General features: G+C 31.9%; 1 protein-coding gene across 1 annotated transcript; it reads right to left on the bottom strand.

Moving 5' to 3' along the window:
• Positions 1 to 6,801: 6,801 nt before the first annotated feature.
• Positions 6,802 to 17,300, bottom strand: LOC114382161 (sugar transport protein 5-like). Its single transcript, XM_028341394.1, has 5 exons — positions 17,008 to 17,300; positions 16,505 to 16,678; positions 9,885 to 10,204; positions 8,506 to 9,135; positions 6,802 to 7,456 (listed from the first exon to the last, which is right to left on the bottom strand). Exons 2-5 carry the CDS (start codon positions 16,641 to 16,643, stop codon positions 7,037 to 7,039), a joined length of 1,509 nt encoding a protein of 502 aa, XP_028197195.1. The 5' UTR covers positions 16,644 to 16,678; positions 17,008 to 17,300; the 3' UTR covers positions 6,802 to 7,036.
• Between the last annotated feature and the right edge of the window lie 7,459 nt (positions 17,301 to 24,759).

Below are 24,759 nucleotides of genomic sequence, written 5' to 3'. Positions count from 1 at the left end.
TTTTTTATTTTTCTCCTTCTCTTTATTGCATTGAACAAGAACACATTTGAAATAGTGAACATGATAAAATTGGAAACGAAGAAACCGATCAAATTAAAACCAAAGGAAAAAAGAGGTCCTACCTACCGGGCCATTAAAGGCGTTGAGAAAGGGACAGGGTTGCAATGTTCAATCTCAAACAAGTCATTAAAACCACTTTGAATTCACATAAATGCAGACCTTGAACAGTGACCAACTTGAAACAACCCTTGCCTTCTTGGTCACCTTTCTTCGTCATCACTCTCTCCACCAGCAGTAGGGTTTTTCCTCTGTTAAATGTCCCCAACCCACCTTGCGTTCCTTTCATTTATGTCTTCCCAGTTTCATTCACTTCTCGCATTTTAGAAAACTGTCAGAAATTTCAGAATCTACCTTAGCATACATCTACCAGTGTACCACATTTCAGAAAGAAGCACTTAATTCTACACTGCGTTTGATATAACTATTATATATATATATATATATATATATATATATATATATATATATATATATATATATATGGATGAAATTTTATACATATATGAATCTTCAAACTTCAATGCGAGAGGACAGGACATGAAGGAAATTTACAATTAGCGTTATGTTATGTCACGTGTGAAGTGAAGGGAACCTGTTTTCTTGGTATATAGTGACGGAAACCTGTTTTCATTAATTCTATTTATTGTTATTAAGCTTTTAAGCTATCGATCTTATTTTAAACAAGAAAGTTGAGATCATGCTAACGAATATCACTTGCTGATGAATAAAAAACTAAGATAAAAAGTTTAAATTTTACGTAATATATTAAACTTTTGAACGAAAAAATATCTTTGGGTTTTAAAGCCTTAATAAATTAGTTTAAAGACACGTTATTTTTTTGTTATGATAAAAAATGATACATTGTCACATTATTTTATGAATTTAATATTTTATAAGTATTCGTTAACATAATTAAACTCATCAAATAATATAATCATTTTTATATTATTATTATTATTATTATTATTATTATTATTATTATTATTATTATTATTATTATTATTATTATTATTATTATTATTATTATTATTATTATTATTATTATTATTACGTATACTTGTCTGTAAGGTAATGCATTAATTCTATGATGGCACACATATAATAAGGAAATAATGGTAGCAGAGCCTACTACCTGCAAAGCAGACTCTTGTAATAAAATTTGGAAAGTGGAGGTAGGTTCCTATCGTTTTATGAATATTAATAGCGTTCATTAGAATAAAATCAATATCAATATAGTAATGGTAAGAAACAGTTAGGCCACCATTGTATTAACTCCGGATATAACCCTATCCTCTTGGCTTTGCCGTCCATACTCAAAATTTTTAGATTCAAATATTCATATTATCAATTTTCAAAAATATTCATATACTCCCTAAACAAAATTCACATCAGCAAATAATTTCTTCATCAATAGATTGCTTGAAAGTATCATTTTAAATTGTTAATAACTTATATTGATGCTTTGTGACACGTCATGAAATGAAACAATCTCGTTAATTCCTCTTCAAATTTCATCTGAAAAGGAACACCTCATAAATATATATTTTCTCTCTTTTTATTTATTCGTAAAAATGAGAGATAGATAACAAAAAATTTATAATAACTTACCTATCTAAATTACTCAACCTGATGAGCTAACCCCATTGATAGAAATATTAATATTTTCTCTTTAAACAAATAAACATATTATAATAAAAATGTCAAATACAAGATCAATTAAAGTGAAGAATTAATACTCTCAACCTTTGATAGTCTACAACTTTGTACAACAGTTCTTAGTTCACTTTATCAATTTAATTATGTAAAAGCTAGCCTGTATATACGTAACTAAGCCTTCATTCATATTAAAAGTTTTGAGCCTTAAATTTGTATGATCATCTGCATGTATTATGGTGTATGTGTGATCAGTTGAACGATAACTTGAATCTCACTGACTGGCACACTAATTTAAGATATCAAAAACTTACTTACGAATGTGATAGGGACCAATAATTATAGTAATTGGTTTGCAGGTACACCCCGTCATTGATCGTATACCTTACCATTGCACTCACTTTGGTCTATAATAAGCTAAAACAACCTAACAACCCCATTCTAGTTGTGTCTTATTTTACAAATATATATAAGATAGTTAATTTGGTTTGCACTGTACACTCATCAACGTGTGGTCTCTGATATGTGAATTGTGATGGACGGTTTTTATGGCATGGGAAGAGTACGTGGAGACGGGACCACACTGAAGAACAACAGAATGCATGAATGACTAAAGCTTTGGTGTTGTTCGATTATAAAAAAAAAAACTTTTCGATTGATGGATTTTAGATCCCATTTAGTGCAGGATGATCATGAAGACAGAAGAAAACCCATTCGGGGTCCCACTCTTTCTTTGCAGATTACCTACCTGGGAAGATGATGGGGGCCTATATACTAGAGTCTGGTTTAAAAGACCACACTGTGAGTTATATACGAGAATTTAGGTGGTTCCATAAGTTAAGAGTAGTAGTTAACTATCTGTTTATGTAAAAATTCCTTTGTTACCTTTTGATTTTTGGCTTAATTAAGTATCAATATTTTTTTAATTTTGGCTTAATTAAGTATCAATTTCGTCTCTCCATTTTATGTTTTTTTTCCCCACTTTTAATCCTTCAAAAATATATTGATCAGCCATATTTCTTTTAAAAAATTTCATCTATAGTTTTAATCTATGTTGTCATCAATAACAAACTTGTAAACGATGACAATGACATAAACTACTAGTAAGATATGACAATCATATGATTATTATGTGGTAGTGTTGTTTGTCATTTTAAAAAGTATTTAGTCTCTAAAATTCTCTTTTAACTTTCAGTTTTAATTCTCATAAAATTCAAATTTTGATATTTCATCTTCTATTGTTTTTTTATTTTTTATTTTAGTAGATTTTAGGGTTTAATATGTCATGTATTCAGTCCTTAAAAATAATGAAGGCAATTTTCTCCCAAATTTAAAACATGTTTTTGTTCCTTCTTAGAAATGTATCACTTGTGATTTCAACAGCTAAGATAGTTCACTTGAAGTGTTGAGATGTGTACTAACGATGAGATAACAAACCAGGGTTGTCAAGTTTGCAAACTTATGATCTAATGTGTCATGAATTGTTGATAAATGTCTTATATATTTACATGTCTTAGATGTATGTTTAGTGTTTTAATCCAATAAGAATATTTTTAGTTTTTCAATGTTTTATTGAAGGAAAAGAAGAAGAATAAAATATTTTGGAAGATCAAGCAATACCTTGTTGGTGGGAAGCAAGTTTTGAGTGCCCAAAGAAGGAAAAATCTCCTTTGTTTGTTGCCATTTTTTAGGCTAAGCCTGAGAAAAGTTGAGGTTTAGACTATGGTTGGTGAGAGTTTTGAGGAACTTATAAGCTTCTTTGACTAGTTTATAAGTTTTTTTTTTTTATCAAAATAAACTTGTTTAGTATACAAAATTATTTTTTATAAGATATTTTAAGTAGTTTATTTTGATAAACTATTTGAAATAATTATAAAAAATAAGTTAACTTATAAGTTACTAGCTTTTTTTTCTTCTCAATTTTATTCTTACTAATTAATTTGAAATTTTATTTTATCATTTTATTCAATTTAAAAGCACTCTTATTTTTTTTGTTGGTTGTCCGAAAAGATCCTGGTATCTATTTTTTTTGTTACTATGCAACTTGAAAATCTACTTTTTTATTAGTTTCTTTGATGTATTTATTTTAATGAATAATAGAAAATTTTATTGTGATTTATAGTTAAAATATTTTGTTACTAAACCAAAGTTGAAAAAAATCAAAATTATATGTGCTTCATTATGTAGCATTATGTAGCAGCGAAAATCCAACAAAAAGAGATTAAATTTTACCAATCATAATTTGAAGATATGTTTTGTATCATGTTTCATAGAAATGCAAGTAAGAGACTTACATATCAAAGTTCTTCTTGTGCAAATAAAGAAAGTTAATAATTAAGAAGTGAAGAAAAAATACTTTTTTATTTTTTGTTTTGAAATAATATTATTAATAAAATATTTAAATGTTTAAAAAAATATTTTAACAAATATAATTCTAATAAATTTTATTTCATTTAATTTTACTTTTCCAAAAACAAATGAAATTAATTAATTTTACCATCTTTTATAATACAAAAATTAAAAAATCATTATCCTACTTTAAGATAATAAATTATTAGAAATAAAATTAAAATATTAAAAATATTAAATATGTTATTTTTGCGGACATTTATCAATTAATTTTTTAATTAGTCTTATCAAATGTTTCTAAATAAATTTACTAGCTTATAAGCTTCTAACTTTTTAACTTCTAACTTATAACTTATAAATTAAAATCTTTCAATTTGAGGAAGTTCATTTATCAAACATAACCTTAGCTTGGAGCCAACGAGGAAGTTCCTTTAATTGTTTTCAATTTGAGGCCAAGTGTGGGAAAATTGATCGAGGCTTAGCCTCAAAACATTTGACAATCTACATTTTTTTAGTTTATAGTGATTAAAAAATATTTTATAAATTTAATTTATTTTAATATTTTTAATTTATATTTTAAAAAAGTGATCAGCTAATGGGCTGGCCCATTTGGTCTACATCTTACCAAAGGCTGAGCTGGGGCAATTCTTCAAGACATCCCATTTTTCTTGGTGCACCTCCAATTTTCCTTAAATCTCCTTTTTACCCTTCTTCTCAAAACACCACCACCCGATGCTTCCACCTTCCTTGGTTTCATTGCACTTTCGACGTCACGGCTTCTACGTCATGACCCCACCATCACACCTCGTTCAAATACTTAGATCTCATTAAAATCTCCAAATCTTGCAACCAAATCTCCTTCGTTGTGGCTCCGACGTCATGACTCCACCATTGCACCTCCAATGTCGCAAATCCTTCCACTCATTGTTGTCAACAATCATTGAGCCTCTAGTATGGTTCCCAACGACCACAACCTCATCCAATAGAGGGGGAAACAGATCCCAACATAGATCAACATAACCTAGCTTGTAAAACGCAGAGGCACCAAAATCACACAAGCAAATTTGGAGAGGACAACAATGCGCAACAATGTCAGAGTAAAAAATAGTCTTTGGTGGAATGATTTTTCTGTTAGGGTGGCAAGCAATCCATAAATACAAAAATTATACATTACAGATTGCTCAATCTATATTGTATTTGCATTACGAATTGACCAATATGTAATATTTTTTTTTATATATATTACAAATTGCTGAATCTGTACTACCAAAAAATGTATTATAGATTGCTCAATCCACAATATATGTAGAGGTGTTTTTGTTTGTAGTGAAGTTGACATGAGTGGTCACGCACATGGCAAAGGGCATGGATCTGGGGTGGAGTGGTCGCGAAAGGATCACACAATCTTGGCTTGCAATGGTTTTGAGGTGAGTGGTGATGGTCGGAGCAATTGACAAAGGCGGTGTGAGAGAGGAAAAAGAAGGGGAAAAGGAGAATATTTTAAAGTTATGAGGTGCACCAAGCAAAATGTGGGGTGTGTTAAAGAATTACCAGAGAGCTGGAGTAACAAAATTTGAGGCCACCAATAGATTGGCTTGGCCCAGTTCAGACCAACTTCAATTTATGTTAGCTTATAATGGGCCTATCTAGTGAGCTGGCCACAATTAACAGCTCTGTACATTTGAGCATAAAAATAAATCACACACATTCATCATGTACACAATACACATTTTTCATTTATTTTTATTCTATTGATTCACCTTATAACATGTAAAATTACTTTCTAGGAATCCAAACCGTCACCATGCCCAAAACTAGTACCAGGCCATCGTCTTCACCAGCTTGCACTAGATTTAATAGGCCTTGAAGATCCCATAGGGGCAATTGCTTCTTGCACCTTTTTATCCTTATGGAAATCACATTTCAGAATGTAATTTTACATTTTGAATTAGTCTTTTCGAAATGTAATTTGATATGTAAATTTTTTAAAATGACTAATCCATAATATAAATTACATTCAGAAATAGGATGGAAGAAGTTAATCCGAAGGTGCAGAAAGCAATTTCCCCGGGGCCAGGCTAGATTAGCATCATGTCTAAACTAAAGAAAAAGAAAAAGTTTAGGCCATTATGGAGACATGCTTTCTTACTTCCTTTCTTCTGTGCTTTATCATCCAACCATTTAATGAATTGAGGTTAAATAACACATGACCGCAGTAAATGGCTGAAAAGTTGAAATGGCCGACCAACGATAATTATGGTGGACATTGCGCTGCATAGTTAGAAACAGTGTCAGCACCCCAAGTGTTTTTGTTTTGTTTCTTTTACTCTCTCTTTGCACAATCTCGATCTTTCTTGATATATATGATTTCAATTATATATATAACAACCATCTTCCAAGTTGAAGATTTTAAACAAAAATAAAATCCATGATATCAAATGAAATTTCAACTGCCATTAATTTAGCTAGTATATTTGGTGTTAATTTTTAAGACCTTTCAATAATAATATAGTATAATTAAGACCATATTAAACTTATAGGATGAAGAGGATATATGTTCATGATACAAATTAAACTTATACAATGTATTCATAAGATGAATGTCAATACTTAATAGAAATATTGTAAATACATTGCATATGTATTAACATCTTATTCAAAAGTGCAAACTTAAACATATTAAGATAATTTAAAATCATAAAATTTACGTAGCCCGGCCTGCACATACAAAATAGACATGCAATTCCCTGACTGGAATAGTCCAGCCATGCAATATTAATACATACTTTACACTTTAATTTACAATTAGATAAGCGTTTATCGTAGCAGAATTTCTTGAATCGATAGAATTCATATAGACATAATAAAGGAAGATGCAAATAATTTTCTTTTCATGCTTACAAACAAAACCGTTACCCTATATACATGTACTACTAATTCATTGAAAGATTTAATATCTTGGTTATATAACTTGTCAACCTTCAACAACAAACCGGCGCCAATACCAGTGTTTGCCCCATATTGCATACATTGAATCCAAAGAAATTCCTCTGGTCTCGGGCAAGAACAGTATAACAAAGATAGTGCTGAGTGCAAGCCAACCCGCGTAGAAGAGAAAAGCTCCAAACTTAAAGTGGCATAGCATTGTCAAGAATGTCTGAGATAAAACAAATGTTGCCAAGAACTGCACAGCAATGGCTATGCTTTGTCCAGTGGATCTAATCTTCATGGGGAAAATCTCACTTGGAATTAGCCAGCAAAGAGGGCCCCACGACCAAGCAAATCCTGCTGTGTAGAAGCACAATAGCACCAACACAGCAATGGCGTTGCCCTTTGAAATTTGCTCTGTACCATTAACACCACTCCCCATTGCCAGCACAACAGCCGCCGAAATCTTCACAATGATCAAATATATAATTAGTACATAACTGATACAATCAATTTTAACCTTGATTAATAAGGCCAAATATATGGTAATAAGTAATCCCACTTGTAACAGAGAAATTACTATATAGTTCAAGCTATCATGAATATTTAGTTTGGTTACTGTTGAGATAAACTAAGGAACTAAAAAGAATATATATATAAATTTGATTTTTTTCATAAAAATATATTTTATAGGATTTTATAATTTTAGTATTAAATTAATTTTAATATAAAATATAAAAAAACTACATAAACTTATTATATATCAATATCATATATAATAAAAAAGTAAAAATGAAAAACTGTATCAAATGTAAGAAAATGATAAAAATAATAAAGTTTCAAAAGGTTAAAAAGGAAATCTAATAAAAGTTAAAGGACAAAAAAAAATTATATAAAAAAGCTAGAAATTAAAAGTTAGTTTTAAAAATGGTACTTTTAAGTAATCTCTCAAAAAATACTAAAAACTAGTATCAAATAATTAAACAAATTTTCTAAGCAATAAAAAAATTAAAAATTAATTGAAATATCTTGTCAAATATACTTTAAGAAAAATACTAACAACACATAATTTTATTGATTAAAATTTATTGGTAATCATAAAATTTAATGAGTTTCTATCACTTCTTCCTTAATGAATTTCTTTTGTAATTTTATAATTTGTAATTAATTTTTACCAATAATTAAGGGTGTATTAAAAGGATTATATTAGACTATAAGAGTGTGTCTCTACCAAAAGGAAAGCCTTTAAGAGTGTTTGTGAGAAAGTGTATTGTTAGCAATATTCCTAAGAAAATAGAGTGTTATTTTTTTTTTCCTTTCTAATATTAATTATGTGTATTTAAAAAAGTGATTTTAGCATTTTTTTAAAATAATTACTTTTCTAAATAATTTTTTTAAAAAAAAACTTAAATGAACGTGCTTAGTAATCTCAACTCTCAACTCTAGTTATATAAATATATGGACGAGTATTTAGAAAAAATAAAAAATAAAAGCTTAATTAAATAATTGAATTACCATGCAAACAAGCATTTGAATGCCACCCACTATGAACAAGACCCTTCGACCAAGTCGATCAACAACAACAGTTGAGACAAGAGTGGAACCAAGGTTGACGAGTCCTAGTACAACAGCCGAAAGCAACGCCGAGTTATTGCCAATTACCACTGACTGAAACAGGTTTGGCGCATAAAACGCGACAATGCTGATTCCCGAAAGTTGCTGAGACAAGGGAATCGCAAGCGCCATCACCAACTGAGGCCGATACCGGCGCTCAAAAATGGCCACAAAACTTTCTCGTTCCATGTCTTTTGAAACCTGCGACGATTGGATCATGAGTTGCAATTCGGATTCAACGTCAGCAGTGGGGCCCCGCACTTTGCGCAAGGCGTTTCTGGCTTGGTTGATGTGGTTGCGCTCGACTAAGCTACTTGGACTGTCGGGTATTAGCAAGGCACCGATTGTCATGATAGCTGCGGGGACCGTGGCGAGGCCAAGGGACATGCGCCACCCCCATGGGTGCGGTGCAGTGCCAAAGTTTATGCAATTGGCCGCCACCACACCCATGTTGTTGAACAATTGGAAGCCCGTGTTGAACGCACCTCGCCATTTGGCTGGGGCCATTTCAGACAGGTATACCGGCGTCGCCTGTGTTCATTTAGACACCACATCAAAATTGTTTCTCATTATAACCTCATTTAATTCAGGGATATATGTTAATTTAAAATAATTAATACAAGAAAAATCGACGATACACTTGACAATAATTAAAATAATTGGATTGTGATCACCTATCATCCACATGTGCACTATCAACTATCATGTTTGTACTAGATTGTCATCTATGTGCATGTCAACTGTGACGTTGATGGATAAAGTATCATATAAACACAAATATTAACTTTTAAAAAAAAAATTAACTAGACTAAAGTGATAAATAAGTGACACTGAGAGAAATTTAAATGACATTTTAACATGTAATATTAGGAACAAAAGTGACACTTGACTCTTTTTCTTTTTGGCTCTTTTATCTCCTTTTTTAAAAAGAAAAAATATACAAATTTATTATAATACAGTTACACACTTGCACCTATTGTATTTTTTTTCTGCACTCCTTTATAAGTTCCTAACTATGGTATCCTACAGTAAAAAACAAAACAAAAAAAAAAACCTTTGGTATCCGTTTTGTTTGGGTAAAAAGAAGTATAGATAATGTTTATAAATACAAACAATACTATTACTAATATATATACTAATAAGTAATAATGTTTATAAATAAATAACTAGTATTATAACTTGCTGATAGATGTTTAAACATGGATCAAGTGAGCAAGTGGTGAATGAAAATTAAAATTACTAACATATAGTATAATTTATAGATGGAATTAATTTCTTACTTGATTAGTGAAACCAACCCCAATGCCAAGCAAGATACGACCCAAGATGAGCATAGCAATATTTTCCGCCGCAGCATTAATGGCACCACCCGCAAAAAAGATGCAGCCACCGAAGATCATGGTGTTTCTCCGACCCAACGCCATCGTGACGTGGCTGGCCAAGAGAGATGAAAAAAGCCCCGCGAGAAAAAGGGAGGACGTAAATAATGTCAACAACTGATCGTCATACACACAATACATGTTTGTTTTCGCGCTAGTAGCATTTTTCAATACTGTTGGGAAGAATTTTTCAAGAAATGGTTTCATCGTAGTGACACCTCCTGAAATTGCATATCCACATTTTCATTAAAAAAAACAACCTTTTTTGATACAGTTTTTTTACAAAAAATAAGTGATAGCATTTGTTTAATTGCTTCAATAAAATTAATTGCAATAATTACATCAGTGACTCATAACAGAAAGCGGGACCTTGTTATTATTATTACATACTAACTGCACATCCAGATGCAGGATTTCATACACTCCTTGCAATATCAGAAATATTTTATTGTAAGTTAAATTCAATAAAAAGAACTATATTAGGTGGAGCCGAACTTTAGTTTCTGAACATATTTGTAAAAATCATTGACTTAATTGAAATGCAGACTAACTAACAAAACTAACCACGTTATAACCCAAAAGACGTAATAACGTGATTTTATATGGTAGTTGTTGTTGGAATCATCATTGTATAATTACAATGTTAATGTAAGAATTACAAGGCAAATTAATGCAACAACAATACATATTCAATTAAAGTACAAGGAACAACAAATCATTGCTCCCAATTATATTATATTTAGTCTCTTAGATTTTGAATTTGAGTTTTATAGATAAAAAAATATAATTAGGAGCAAAATCTTATTAAAGATAGTCAAATAGGTTTTTTTTAGTAAAAATTAATTATCAATTGATAATATACATTAAGTTTGTTTGTACATTAAGTTTGTTTGTGTGGAAGGACCTGAGTTAAATCTTTACAAAGTACACTTTTAAAGAGGAAAAGTAAGATTAAATCAATAATTAATCTCATACTCAACTCAAAAGACCAAAAACTTAAAAAAAATACCTTCAATTCCCACTAGGAAACCAAATATGCTAATCAGGTGATTAAAAAAAAAACTGCTGCGATTACCAAAACACAGAAAAGTTATTGGAAATGCAAATCCCCAACCCCTTTTCCTCTTATAGTTTATCTTTCTTTTGGAGGTAAGATTGTAACAATTCAGTCATTCAAAATAACAAGTAACCTCACAATAAACGTATGAACAGGCACATAACATTGCTTTGCTCGAACAATCAGTGATTACTGATTACCAACATGATGTCACATCGCATCATCAGTTAACTGAACAACATTAATCTGAAGACTGAAAACAAGTCTATTTCTCAAAATATAGGATGAAAAAGTTAAACTTTAAAATTTGAGAGATCAAAATTGTTGAAATTGTTATAAATTCTTAAAATATTCTTAAATATAATATGTATGAAAATGGTAGAATATCCTAAAACTATAGTGTGTATGAATATGGTAGAATAATCTAGAACTATAATGTGTATGAATATGATAGAACAATCTAGAATTATAAGTGTATGTATAAGATAAAAGAATCTATAACTATCATGATATTAATCTATCATGAAAACTCTAGAAAGACCTAAAGTAATGTAGAAACATTCACCATCATTGAAAGGTTGGTGACTTGAGCCTATAAATAGGTAATTGGTATGTTGTAATTGATCATCTAAGAAATCAATGACATAGCCTTCTTTCTAAAACAATTCTCTAAAACTATCAACTATCTAATATCATCTAATCAACCACCAACAGTGGTATCAGAGCTACGTTCGGTCATACATTGGGCATAGTTATATTACCTACCTACCATTCCAAAATCCTCCCAACTACTTCAAAAAATTTCCTTTGTACTATTAACCCACTCCAATAAATTTATTTTTTCTAAGCTATGGATAACACTACTCAATTGTCAACTATTTCTGTCCCTATCTTTAATGGTGAAAATTATAATTTTTGGCGTGTTAAAATGGAAACATATTTTCATCTCAAGATTTATGGGACATAGTAGAAGAAGGCTTCATCGTTCCTGCGGATACTTCAGCTCTTAATGCATCTCAAGAAAAAGAGTTGAAGAAAAATAAACAGAAAAATTCAAAGGCATTATTCACCTTGCAACAAGCAGTGACTGATCCAATTTTCCCAAGAATTATGAGAGCTAAGACTGCCAAAGAAGCGTTGAACACATTGCAGGAGGAGTTTCAAGGAAGTGTTAAGGTACGTGCCATTAAACTTCAATCTATAAGAAGAGATTTTGAACTATTGAAGATGAAGGAGTCTGAGACAGTTAAAGATTACTATTCTAAAGTTAAAGAAATAGTTAATCAAATGAGAGCTTTTGGGGAAGATATTCTTGACAAGAAAATTGTTGAGAAAATTCTAATTACTATGCCCCAAAAGTTTGACCCAATCGTGACAACGATTGAGGAAACCAAAGATCTGTCCACTCTATCAGAGACAGAACTTGTGGACTCTCTTAAAGCATATGAGCAAAGACTGTATATGCATAAAGAAGATACACTTGAAAATGTCTTCCAGTCAAAGTTTAAATTTCAGCCCCAAAACAAAGAAAATGGAGGAAAGAAAAATTATGGAAAAACTTCCAGAAGAAGAGAAGGTTCTAGGAATTTCCTTATGAACAAAATAGATAAAAATCCTCCATGCAATATATGCAAAAGGCAAGGTCACGCAGAGAAAAATTGTTGGTTCCGTAATATGCCACAATGCAACCATTGCAAGAAGTTCGGGCATGTAGAGAAAAATTGTCGCAACAAAAATAGCCATTAAGCTAATATCGCAAATGAGCATGATCAAGAACAATGTATGTTCTATGCCACTTAAGACTCAATAAAAGAAAAGGGAGGAAGCTGGTACTTGGATAGTGGATGTAGCAATCACATGGCCAAGGATGAAACTATTTTCAAAAGCATTGACGAGTCTGTCAAAGTCAAAGTTTGACTGGGAAATGGAAGTGTGATTGAATCAAAAGGCAAAGGCACTGTCATGGTAGAGACAGATAAAGGTACACGACTCATCCATGATGTCTTACTAGTTCCTAGCCTAAAAGAAAATCTTCTAAGCATTGGCCAAATGATGGAGAGAGGCTACACACTTCACTTTGAATGAGGTGTATGCAAAATCTTAGACAACAAAAATAAAAGGTCTGAAATAGCCCAAGTAAAGATGAATAAGAGCAATAGAAGCTTCCCTCTAAATTTAAAATATGCTACAAACATTGCCATGAAGGTACAAGTTGATGATTCATGGCTATGACATCGAAGATTTGACCACTTCAACACACATGCCTTGAAGTTGTTACATGAGAAAAACATGATGAGAGATCTTCCAAGCATAAAGGAAAACAATGAAGTGTGTGAATGATGTCTCCTTTGTAAGAAACACTGATTTCCTTTCTCAACAAGCGGAGCATAGAGAGCGAAAGATCTATTGGAGCTGATACATACGGACGTCTATGGACCAATGAAGACGCCATCACATGAGAACAACAGGTACTTCATACTCTTCATTGATGACTTCTCTAGAATGACATGGGTATATTTTCTAAAAGAAAAATCAGAAGTCTTTGGAGTATTCAAAAAGTTCAAGGCCCTTGCTGAAAATCAAAGTGGAAAACAGATAAAAGTACTAAGAAGTGATCGCGACAAAGAGTACACCTCTCGTGAGTTTGAAAGATTAAGCAACAACTTATAGTCGCATATTCTCCTCAACAAAATGGAGTGTCTGAGAGAAAGAATCGCACATTTATGGAAATAGCTAGATCGATGCTCAAGGAGAAGGGACTACCTAACACATTCTGGGCTGAAGCAGTCTACACTGCTGTTTACATACTCAACAGATGTCCAACTAAGTCTGTAAAAGACAAGACTCCAACTGAAGCTTGGAACGGGAAGAAGCCATCAGCAAAGCACCTAAGGGTCTTTGGATATATATGCTACATTCATATTCCAAACGTGAAAAGGCACAAGCTTGAAGACAAGACTATACGAGGTATCTTCATTGGGTATAGCAATATCTCTAAGGGCTATTGTGTCTACAACTTGCAAACTAAGAAACTCATCATCAATCGAGATGTTGAAGTTAATGAATATGCTTCTTGGAATTGGAATGAAGAAAAAGTGGAGAAGAACGTTCTTATACCCGCTCAACTACCTCAAGAAGAAGCTGAGGAAGAAGACCCAGGTGAACCACCTTCACCTCCACCACAACAACAAAATCAAGAACTATCATCACCAAAGTCTACTCCAAGACGAGTAAGATCTTTGGTGGACATATATGAAACCTATAACTTGGCCATACTTGAACCTGGAAGCTTTGAAGAAGCATCAAAGCAGGAAGTATGGGTCAAGGCAATGGAAGAAAAGATACAGATGATCGATAAAAACAACACATGGGAGTTAGTAAATCCTCACCATGGAAAAGATACCATTGAGGTTAAGTGGGTCTATAAGACAAAGCTCAACCCTGATGGCACCATACAGAAACACAAGGCGAGGCTAGTTGCTAAGGGTTACTCACAGCAACCCGAAATTGACTACAATGAGACATTTGCACCAGTAGCTCGTCTTGATACCATAAGAGCTCCAATAGCTCTTGCGTCACAAAAAGGATGGAGTATCCATCAACTAGATGTCAAATCTGTCTTCCTTAACGGCGTACTTGAAGAAGAGATCTATGTGGAGCAGCCACAGGGATTCGTGTCTGAAGGCAAAGAAAACAAAGTGTTAAGACTAAGAAAAGCACTCTACGATTTGAAGCAAGCACCTCGAGCATGGTATAGCAGAATTGATCAGTATTTCATGGATCGAGGATTCAGGAGGAGCAAGAGTGAGCCTACACTTTACATCAAGTCTCAAGCTACACGGCCTGACATAATTTAAGCTACAAGTCTTCTATCAAGATTCATGCAAAGCCCAAGTCAAATACAGTTTGGAGCAGGAAAAAGAATTTTGAGGTATCTACAAGGAACAAAAGAGTTTGGTATATGCTATACTACCGAAACCAACTCAGAATTACTTGGCTACACCGACAGTGATTGGGCAGGTTCAACAGATGACATGAAGAGTACCTTTGACTATGCTTTCTCACTAGGATCGGGAATGTTCTCTTGGGCGTCGAAGAAGCAAGCTACAGTAGCACAATCAACAGCAGAAGCAGAGTACGTGGCAGCTGCTAAAGCAACGAGTCAAGCTATATGGCTTCGTAGGATACTTGAAGACATGGGAGAAAAACAAGATGAGCCTACTAAAATCAACTGCGACAACAAATCAGCAATTGCAATGGCGAAGAATCCAGTTCATCACAGCAGAACAAAACACATAGCAATCAAGTATCACTTTATCAGAGAAGCTGAAACAACTAAAGAGATCAAACTCGACTACTACAGAATAGAAGATCAAATTGCAGACATATTCACGAAGGCGTTGTCGAGACCAAGATTTGAAGAATTACGAGCTATGCTCGGAGTCACAGAAATTTGCATCAAGGAGGAGTGTTGAAATTGCTACAAATTTCTAGAATATTCTTAAATATAATATGTATAAAAATGGTAGAATATCCTAGAACTATAGTGTGTATGAATATGGTAGAAAAATCTAGAACTATAATGTATATGAATATGGTAGAACAATTTAAAACTATAAGTGTATGTATAAGATAGAAGAATCTAGAACTATCATGATACTAATCTATCATGAAAACTCTAGAAAGACCTAAAGTAATGTAGAAACGTTCACCACCATTGAAAGGTTGGTGACTTGAGCCTATAAATAGGCAATTGGTATGTTGTAATTGATCATCCAAGAAATCAATGACATAGCCTTCTTTCTAAAATAATTTTCTAAAACTATCAACTATCTACTATCATCTAATCAACTCCCAACAAAAATTAATTTTATGAGAATTTGAGAAGATAAAAATATATTTTACTCTAAAATAAAACATTCAAATATAAATTATTTCACTTCAAAGTTAATTTTATCCAAAATTAATTCTATAAAACCAAATTTATAAATGTTCAACTAAATTTACACTTAAATATGGATTAGCCAAAACTAGTTTTTGGGCTAGTTGAGCTCAAATCAAAATTTTAAAAGATATTAGAGATCATAAAATATTTAATTTTGTTCCTCTAAATATGTAACAGTCTCTCTAAAATGTAAAAGTTCTATTTTTTGATCTTCTGACATGGCACCATTAAGCCATATGGAACGAAAATGACATGTGGTGAACCATTATGACTTGTGAATCCATTAGCCACATTAGTTGTTAACGCCATTAGTCTGAAGAATGAAACTGAGTTTATTTCTCAAAATAGGAAAAAAAAACGTTTAGTTTTAAACTTGATGGATCAAATGTGAATTTTGAAAGAAAAAAAAAAAGACTAGAAATATATATTTAATTCTAAAATAGAGCATCCAAATAAAAATTATTTCACATCAAAAATGGAAATAAAAAACAAATTAATAGGATTTTGTTTTATAAATACCTGTAATTCCGAGGTCATATCCAAAAATTAGACCACTGGATGCAGCCACGATGCATGTGAGGACAACTGAGAGTGTTATCTTGCCGTTGAAGCCATTGTTGGCTGAAGAAGCATCAACGGCTATTCCCTCAACGGCCATTTTGGTGGCTCTGCTCTTTTACTGTTTATCAAAATCTGCTAAATAGTTGTTAGCTCCTATGTAAGGATGTTCATAATAAGATTGTGGCAATTGAATGAGCTAATAAATAGACTCTTTAGTTTTCTTTTCTGTTTTTTTTAAGCTTTTTGTTTGGTGGATTGGCACGGTAGAAACATCACATTTTAGGATAAATGATTGCACATCCAAAGCATTAACTATCTCCTTGATTGCATCCTTAGCATTAACTATCACCATGGTGCCAACGCTACCAGTATTTCTGACTTTAATATTCTAAAATCGCTTTCAGTTGTAGGTCATGTATGCAAAGCACCTAATAAAATGATTTAAGTTAACTGGCACCTACCCTTTTGTGGATGAATCAAATGCAACGTTAACGTTAACGGGGCTGCCAAGGGTTAACCTGGAGTTGCTGCGTGTGGTACGTGGTATCTTCAGAGATTAGATGTGGAGATCAGCATTTAGGTATCTCCTTCTCTTTGCATGTGGAGATCAATGCAACCATGATTGCAATTGAGACAATCTTCAATAGAGGATTGATGAAGCTTTGGTTAGAATGTGGCTCCTCTATGGTGGTAGCATCTTTTCAATTCATCCACATTGTCCCATAGCAATTGCGTAACTATTGGAAGGGTTGTATTCAACTTACAAGAGGTATGGAGTTTGTCACTTGACATATATTTAGAGAAGAGAGTCATTGCACAAATAAATAGCTAATTTTGCTATTACTTCGCAGAACTTTTATTTGGTGGGATATATCATCCTAATTTTATATCTGAGGAGTTCCGTAGAAACAGGATGTTAGTTAGTTAACAATTTCTGTTTGTAATCCTGCTTTCAAGATGACGTTTGACTCTTTTCTTGTACACACATTTTTCTTCTTCTTTTCAATAATATCTTGGCATGCTACAAACGATGGATAGTGTCTTAGGTATAGGTGTCAACTTGATTGGGATGTTTCGCTCTACGGTGATGCTTTTGCTTGCTATAGTCTTAAATTAAAAAAAAAAAGAAAGTTAATATATATCATTATACGGATATTAATATCTATATGAAAATATATGAATATTAATATGGCAGTTGCAAAGAAGTGATAATAATCGTTTCTGTTCTTCTTGCAAAGAAGTGATGATTTGGGTTGAAATATAAATGAAAAAAAAAAACAGAAGTATTAAATTGTTTACTTTATTAGAAATAGAAATATTTTTGTAGGCTACCAGGAAATAGTCTCCTAGCTTTCTCAAATTAAGATAAGACATAAGGAAAACAATATCTCAATTTTATTTTCTTTTAATTTCTTTAAAAATAAATAAATGTTTATACCAACAAATTTTAAAAAATTAATAATTTTAATATTAAGAAAAAAATAATAGAATAAAAACTAAAAATTTTAATTAGTATAAAATATTTTTATGTAATTTATATTTATTATTTTCACTTTTGTTTGTACTCATCTAAGTTAGTAAAATTTCACCAAAAAATATAAGTAGAAAGAAATTCGTTTCTTTTTATTTTCTATCTATCCAAGCAATACATCCTTTATACTTTACTTTTAGGCTTTTTCTTTGGAAAATAATATTAAAAATTAATAATTTATAATAATAATAATAATAATAATAATAATTATTATTATTATTATTATTATTATTATTTATATCTTTGCTTATATAAAATATTTATTATATTTAATTAATATTTTAATTTTTATATTTATTGAATTATTATATTATTCGTAGTGTTTTTTTAGTGAATTATTATTATTATATTTTTAACATTTTTTTTACATTATTACGAACGGATATGCCTACTGGATAGGGGTATGTTAATTTAAAATGAGTTAAATATATTTTTAATTTCTTAAATTTTATCATCTTTATTTTTAGTCTTCTAAATTGAAATTTATTTATTTTTAGTTCTTTGAAAATTATTATTTTTAGTCCATCTAGGTAGAGTGTGTCAAATGGGAAATTATGTTAATATAAATTTTTAATTTACAGCCGCCAGAATAAGTAGATGAAGAAAAAACTTTCTCCTTTTCCGTAAAATAGACAACTAAAAATTATCTCAAACTAAAAGTTATATCTAATTAGAAGATGTACCTACAAGAGCTCAAACCAAATTAGGTACCAAATATCAGACACGATAGCATTGACCAATTAATTGGAGCATACAGCTGCAAAACGCAAGATATAATAATTATCTCAACACCGAACCTACTTCAAGCAGGGCACAGAGAAATGGGCAGGGAATAAGAAAGGTCCTGAAATAAGTAGAAGATATTAGAAGGGAATTGAATATTGATTAGTGTGCTAGAAAAAACTTTAAAAAACATTGAAAATGATTTTGCAAATATTTTCGGAATTGGTAACAAACTTTTCACAAGACAAGCTAGATTTTCAAATACTTGTACGTCTAAAAATTATATGTAAGTAAGTGATGGAAAATGTATGAACAAAAACAAGACCACAATTTTATATTATTTTACTCAGTCTTGAGCTACACCCAGTTTTCCTTCTATCCTCAGGAAAACCAGACGAAAATAAACATATACAATTCCCTTACAGGAATAGTACTGCAGCCATGCAAATTAAATATACTTTAAAATTAGATATATAAGCGTTTATTGTAGTAAAATTTAGTGCATTCGACCAAGATTAATTATCTTGGTTAACTTGTCCTTTATGATCAATAAACCGGCGCCAATACCAATGTTTGCTCCATATTGCACACATTAAAGTTTAGTTTCATTTTCATCACAAAAGAGATCCCATTTGATTTACTCTTAATGTGGCCTAGAATTTGAACACTCAAGATTACGTTCAATGTTCGATTAAGCCTATTAATAAGGTCTAGAAAGCACCCCCTTGAAGGGCTCCTAAAGGTTAACTTTGATGCTTCCATTGATGTGGACAGAGGAATGGGAATGGGTGTGATCATCAGGGACCATAATGGAGATGTAGTGGCTGCAGCAACAAAGTACCTAGATGCTTGCTATGATATCCATATTGTTGAAGCCTTAGCCTTCCATTGGGCCATCCAAACTGCTAACAACTTATTGTTGTTGAATGTTCAAGTTGAAACAGATTGCAAGAGATTATCAATGAAGTGGAAGAGTATGTTTAGCAGTGAGTATAGCTATTTTGTTGGTATTCTTAATGATTGTGCAGATTTACTTGCCAACAACTCTTCTAAAGATTTGGTTTTTGTGTATAGACAGGCTAACAAAGCTACATATAGGCGAGCTAGTTTGGCCTTTTTGTCCAAGGACTTCGTTTGGCCGAGGGAGAATCCTCCCTAAATCCTAGATACTATTGCTTCTAATGTATTGCCTTAGGCTCTTTTTCTATTGAGTAATTTTTATGTATCTCTACATTCAAAAATAAATAAATCTTTTCTACTCTATTTTCCAAAATGATATTAAAAAGTTATAAAATTTTATTTTTTGTATAATTATTATCTATATCTTCAATTTTATAAAATATTTATTATATTATAAATATTAAAATTTTAAAATTTATATTTATTGTATTATTAAATTATATTTTAATAGTGTTATATTTTTAACATTATTGCTTATAAGTTTAGTTAAGCATTTAGTCTTTGTAGTTGAACAATCTTTACTTTTTAGTCCTACACTTAAAAACATGTTTTGATATTGGTCCTTTTTCAAAAAATATTTTTTTTCTCATCGCTTCAAAATCTTAAATCATTATTTTGGTCCTTATAAAATAAACCAATTTTAATTTTACTCCTTATGAAAAAAATTCTTTAATTTTCATCCATCTAAAATATCTGAAATTATTATTTTATATCCTTAGAGTTCAATTTAAAGTAGACAAGTAACACTCTTTAAGGATTGCAAAATTTTAAAGAGTATCGCGTACTAATATATTATCATCGCTACTACACAAAATATATTCATTATGAAATTAAAGCAAATAATACTACATCGGTTATATATGAATCAATTTAAAATGATAAATACGTGACATCGCCACCACTCCTATAAACTATAGACAATGTTGTTCTTGAGCATTCCTCTATGGTTAATGACAAATAATAAATTTACATAATAAAATTTAGAAATTTGACAAATCAACAAATCCGATATCAGATATGAAAATAAAAGAAAAACTACATTTTTGGCTTCATTTTCCTTCCAAGCTCCAAAACTCAAATGGATCAAGAGAAAGAGTATCAGATTTGAGAATTCCCTGCTCAAATACGTGTGGCGACAGAGGGAACAATGAAAACTATAGCGATGGGAGATTGGAGGAAGAAAATGAGTGATTTGATGGCCTGAGAAACAGCTCCTGAAGGATGCAGAGCTCGTCTTGGAAGCAAACAACAATGACATTGAGCATGACCGCAAAACAAGAATAGAACCGGCGCTGGTGAAGAAAGCAACAAAGATGATGAGTGTGGGCAGAAGGTTTACGAGGTGATGAGACTGAGGAAGAGGATGGTAAGGGGCACGATAATAAAAAAGAAGAAGGTTGCAACTAGGCAAGGTGTGCTGGGTAAAAATAAAACTAGGAGGCAATAGAAGAACTGATGTAAAAGTGCTCATTTTAGATTTTACATCCTTGAATTGATGTAATATAGTTAATTTAAAATGCAAAAAATGTCATCGCCTTTTTCTACTCTGGTTGTTAAATAATCAATGTAAAAAGCCGAAGTGAAATGTCATTCTAGTTAATGGAACTCAAACTGTTATTCAATTTTAATTCCTTTTAAAATTTTATGTAAAAATCTCAAAATCTTCACAAGTTTCTAAAAAAACCTCCATTTCCTCTTGAATTATCAATTTCCTATGTTTTCACACTGCTAGCTAACCTTGTCATATATTATGGGTGTGCAATGAATTACTAGTAGTATTTATTTCACTAGCAAAGAACTATTGAAACACCAATGGATCACTACTATAAAATACATATTTAACATCGCTAAGTTAACATCAGTTTTTGATAAAACTGATGTTAACAAAGATGCGGTGGCATAATGGTAAATAATGTGAGTTTCTTAACATTGGTTTTTTAAATAACCGATGTTAACACATTAGGTTAACATCGGTTTTTAAAAAACCGATATTAATATCACTTTGAACACATCGGTTTTTCGAAAAACCGATGTTGGAAAATGATAAGTTAACATCAATTTTTTTTAAAAAAAAATATCGATGTTAATGTTCACATCACTTCCTTAACATAGGTTTTTTGGACAAACCGATGTTGGTAAATGATAAGTTACCATCGGTTTTGTTGTGAAAACCGATGTTAATGAACTCGATTTTTAAAAATATTATTAGATCCACATCCTAATTCACTCACATCTATTGCGTATCTTCGTCTCTGCCACAACTCTGGTGTCACCTGCGTCATCCTCTTCCTTGCAACTCCTCCATTCACGGTTCATAACATCCGAGTCTCGCGCCTTCGCGTGTTCCTTTCCGTCACAAAGTCTCCACGTTGTGACTCTTCATTCTCACCACCACTCGTGCCCAGTCTCATTGCCACTATCGTTGTTGGTGTCGAGGTAAGCTTCTCTTACACATCATGCTTATGTATTGTTTCTATTTTAAATGGAATGGTTTTCTTCATGGACTTTGTGTGTTTGTTCCGTGTGTCAAACAACACCGGTTATTTGTTGTTTTTTTGTTGTTGGGCTGTTTTGCTATTTTTGTGTTTCCTCTGTCTTTATGATTCCTTTGTTCAGTAGCTTCTTTGATTTCTATTTTGTCAATGACAATGAAATGAAGCATCACTCAAAATTTGTGGAATGGTTTGCATGGCTACTTATGTACTGTTTCTTCATTGTGAGTTATAGCTGATAACAAACATTGTAAAACTCAACAACTTTACTTGAGAACATTGTAAAACTCAAAATCTAGTTTCATACTTTTTTCTTCTTCTTGAAATGGCTCTCTAGGCTGCTTCTCTCGTTCCTGCTTGTTTTTCGGTTCTTAAAGAGATTTGCTTCAATCTTCCACACTGTTGCTTGTTCTTATTCATTGTCTTATATACCTTTTCCAAAGAGATAACTGAACCATGACTTTTGTGTTTGCAGGGAAAGAGTGGTGTGTCTTTCAAGGACTCCACCTTGTTCGATCTTTTATTGTTAGAACCTATCAAAGATAACTTCATCTCTTCAGTATTGAGGTGCAAGGTAAGTTAAACTAAAGCTTTTTGTCTTCTTCTTAATTCATCATTAAGCTGTTTCTTAGTTATCTCTGAGTATATTAAGGTATTTTACTTTATATCCTTTCATAAGAACTTTATGTTTAGCAAATTATACCAATCATTGTGAGGTTTTTTATATTGATACTAACCTTTCAGACGGAATACATGGTATAATGTGTTTCTTGGATAGTAGGGGTTGTCACTGTAATATATAACTATGAGTATATAAGGAGTAGCGATGTAATATTTTTCAAACAATTAAAGGGGTTAATGTAAGGATAAAAAAGATTAGGGTATTGGAGCAAATTTAATGAAACCTTAGTAGGGGTTTAGTATAATTTGTATTTGCCTTTTGTGGGTTTTCACTCTTCAGTTCTAACATTTCTCTAGCTACACCGTCGTTGTTGTTGTTGAGTTTGTTATGTTATGGATATGGCATGACCAATTTTCTAGGTCTTGAGAAGAATTATATTGACGGCATTTTGTGTCCACATTGTTGTTGTTGAGTTCGTTGATGGTTGAAACTGTTATGATTAATATCTTCTAGACTTGGATGGTTGAAACTGTTAGATATTACTATCTATTTGTCAGTTCTTTTAATTGTTAATTCTGAGTTCTGATCAAAGTTGTTGATTTCACTGTTTGTAGCATATTTAGGGTGTCTTGGCTTGGTTGGTTTTCTATTGAGCCTTGACTTCCTTGCTCCCACTCCAACCCAGCTTCACACTAGTTTATTGCTTGAATTGTTGGTAAGTTTGTCAATCGAATTTTGTATGTCACTTGTTAGCAATATGGTTGAGTAGGTGGGGAAGTTTTATATCTAATGTTTTTGGGAATGATGATTGATGTAGGTGGTGATTGAGTTCTTTATTGGATCGTTGCTTTGTTTTTGGATTGTGCTGCTCATCATCAGAGGTACAAATGTATTTTGTAAACTTTTGGTGTTGTTGTTTGTTACCAATGTTTTTATTACTTGTTCACTACGATTAATGAGAATGATATATGCTATACAAGTTATGTTCATCATGAGTGAATCTTAGATTCTCGTTTGATATTGAATACAATGATTCTTGCAGATAGTTTGCATTAATCGTTGTATTGAATCTTGAATTATCCATTTAGACAATTTGGGAAGAGTCATATTTTTATGGTAGATTCATGCGTTAAGGTTAAGATTATTTTGTTGAATTTAATGAAATTTCGGTACAATGCATTTCTAGTTGTTCTCTGAGTGCATACTTGATTGTTGGGGAATTAATCTCACCGCTTTCATGTCGTGTACTTGGAGATCAATGCAAAATGCTGATGAAATTTTGTCAAATTTAACAAAAGAGACTTAACCTTGACGTATGAAGCTACCATAAAAAAATGTCTTCCTGAATGGGATAGGGCCACACCTTTAATGAAATTATTTAGATGGATCGAAGTTGGATGAATGAAAGTCGCATGAGCCCTAAGTATGAGGAAGGCATGGAACAATTCTTGCAATTTGCTTTCGAAAGAAGTCGATCGGGTGAGGACAATTTTTTTTGTCCTTGTATAAATTGTTTGAATGAGAGACGACAAATACTTGATGACATACGGGAGCACCTATTGTGTGATGAGATTAAGAAGAATTATACAGCATGGATATGGCAAGACGAATTGACAGACATGCAGAGTGGGTCCTAGTTTGAACCGTTTGATGTAGAAATAGGAGATCGCTTAGAGGATATCATTTGTGATCTTGGACAAGAGTCTTTTCAGCAAGCACATGCCCCTGTGTATGATACATTGCAAAATGATTCAAAGAAGCCTTTGTATCCAGGGTGCAACAATTCCTTAACGTTGTTGTTAGCGATGTTAAGTTTGGTTAATTTGAAGGCCAGATATAGGTGGAGTGACAAAAGCTTTAGTTCACTGCTTCAAGTAGTGCACGA

Source organism: Glycine soja, chromosome 13 (assembly GCF_004193775.1).
Source record: "Glycine soja cultivar W05 chromosome 13, ASM419377v2, whole genome shotgun sequence".
Lineage (NCBI taxonomy): Eukaryota > Viridiplantae > Streptophyta > Magnoliopsida > Fabales > Fabaceae > Glycine > Glycine soja.
Note: the sequence above shows the minus strand (reverse complement) of the source record. Positions and strands in the feature narration are given on the sequence as shown.

Excerpts from the sequence above, each read along its gene's own strand:
- LOC114382161 (XM_028341394.1), bottom strand. The coding sequence starts at position 16,643 with ATGGCCGTTGAGGGAATAGCCGTTGATGCTTCTTCAGCCAACAATGGC. Across the intron at positions 10,205-16,504 it reads ATATGACCTCGGAATTACAG|GAGGTGTCACTACGATGAAA; the intron begins GTATTTATAAAA and ends ATGCAATTTCAG. Across the intron at positions 9,136-9,884 it reads GGGTTGGTTTCACTAATCAA|GCGACGCCGGTATACCTGTC; the intron begins GTAAGAAATTAA and ends AAATGAACACAG.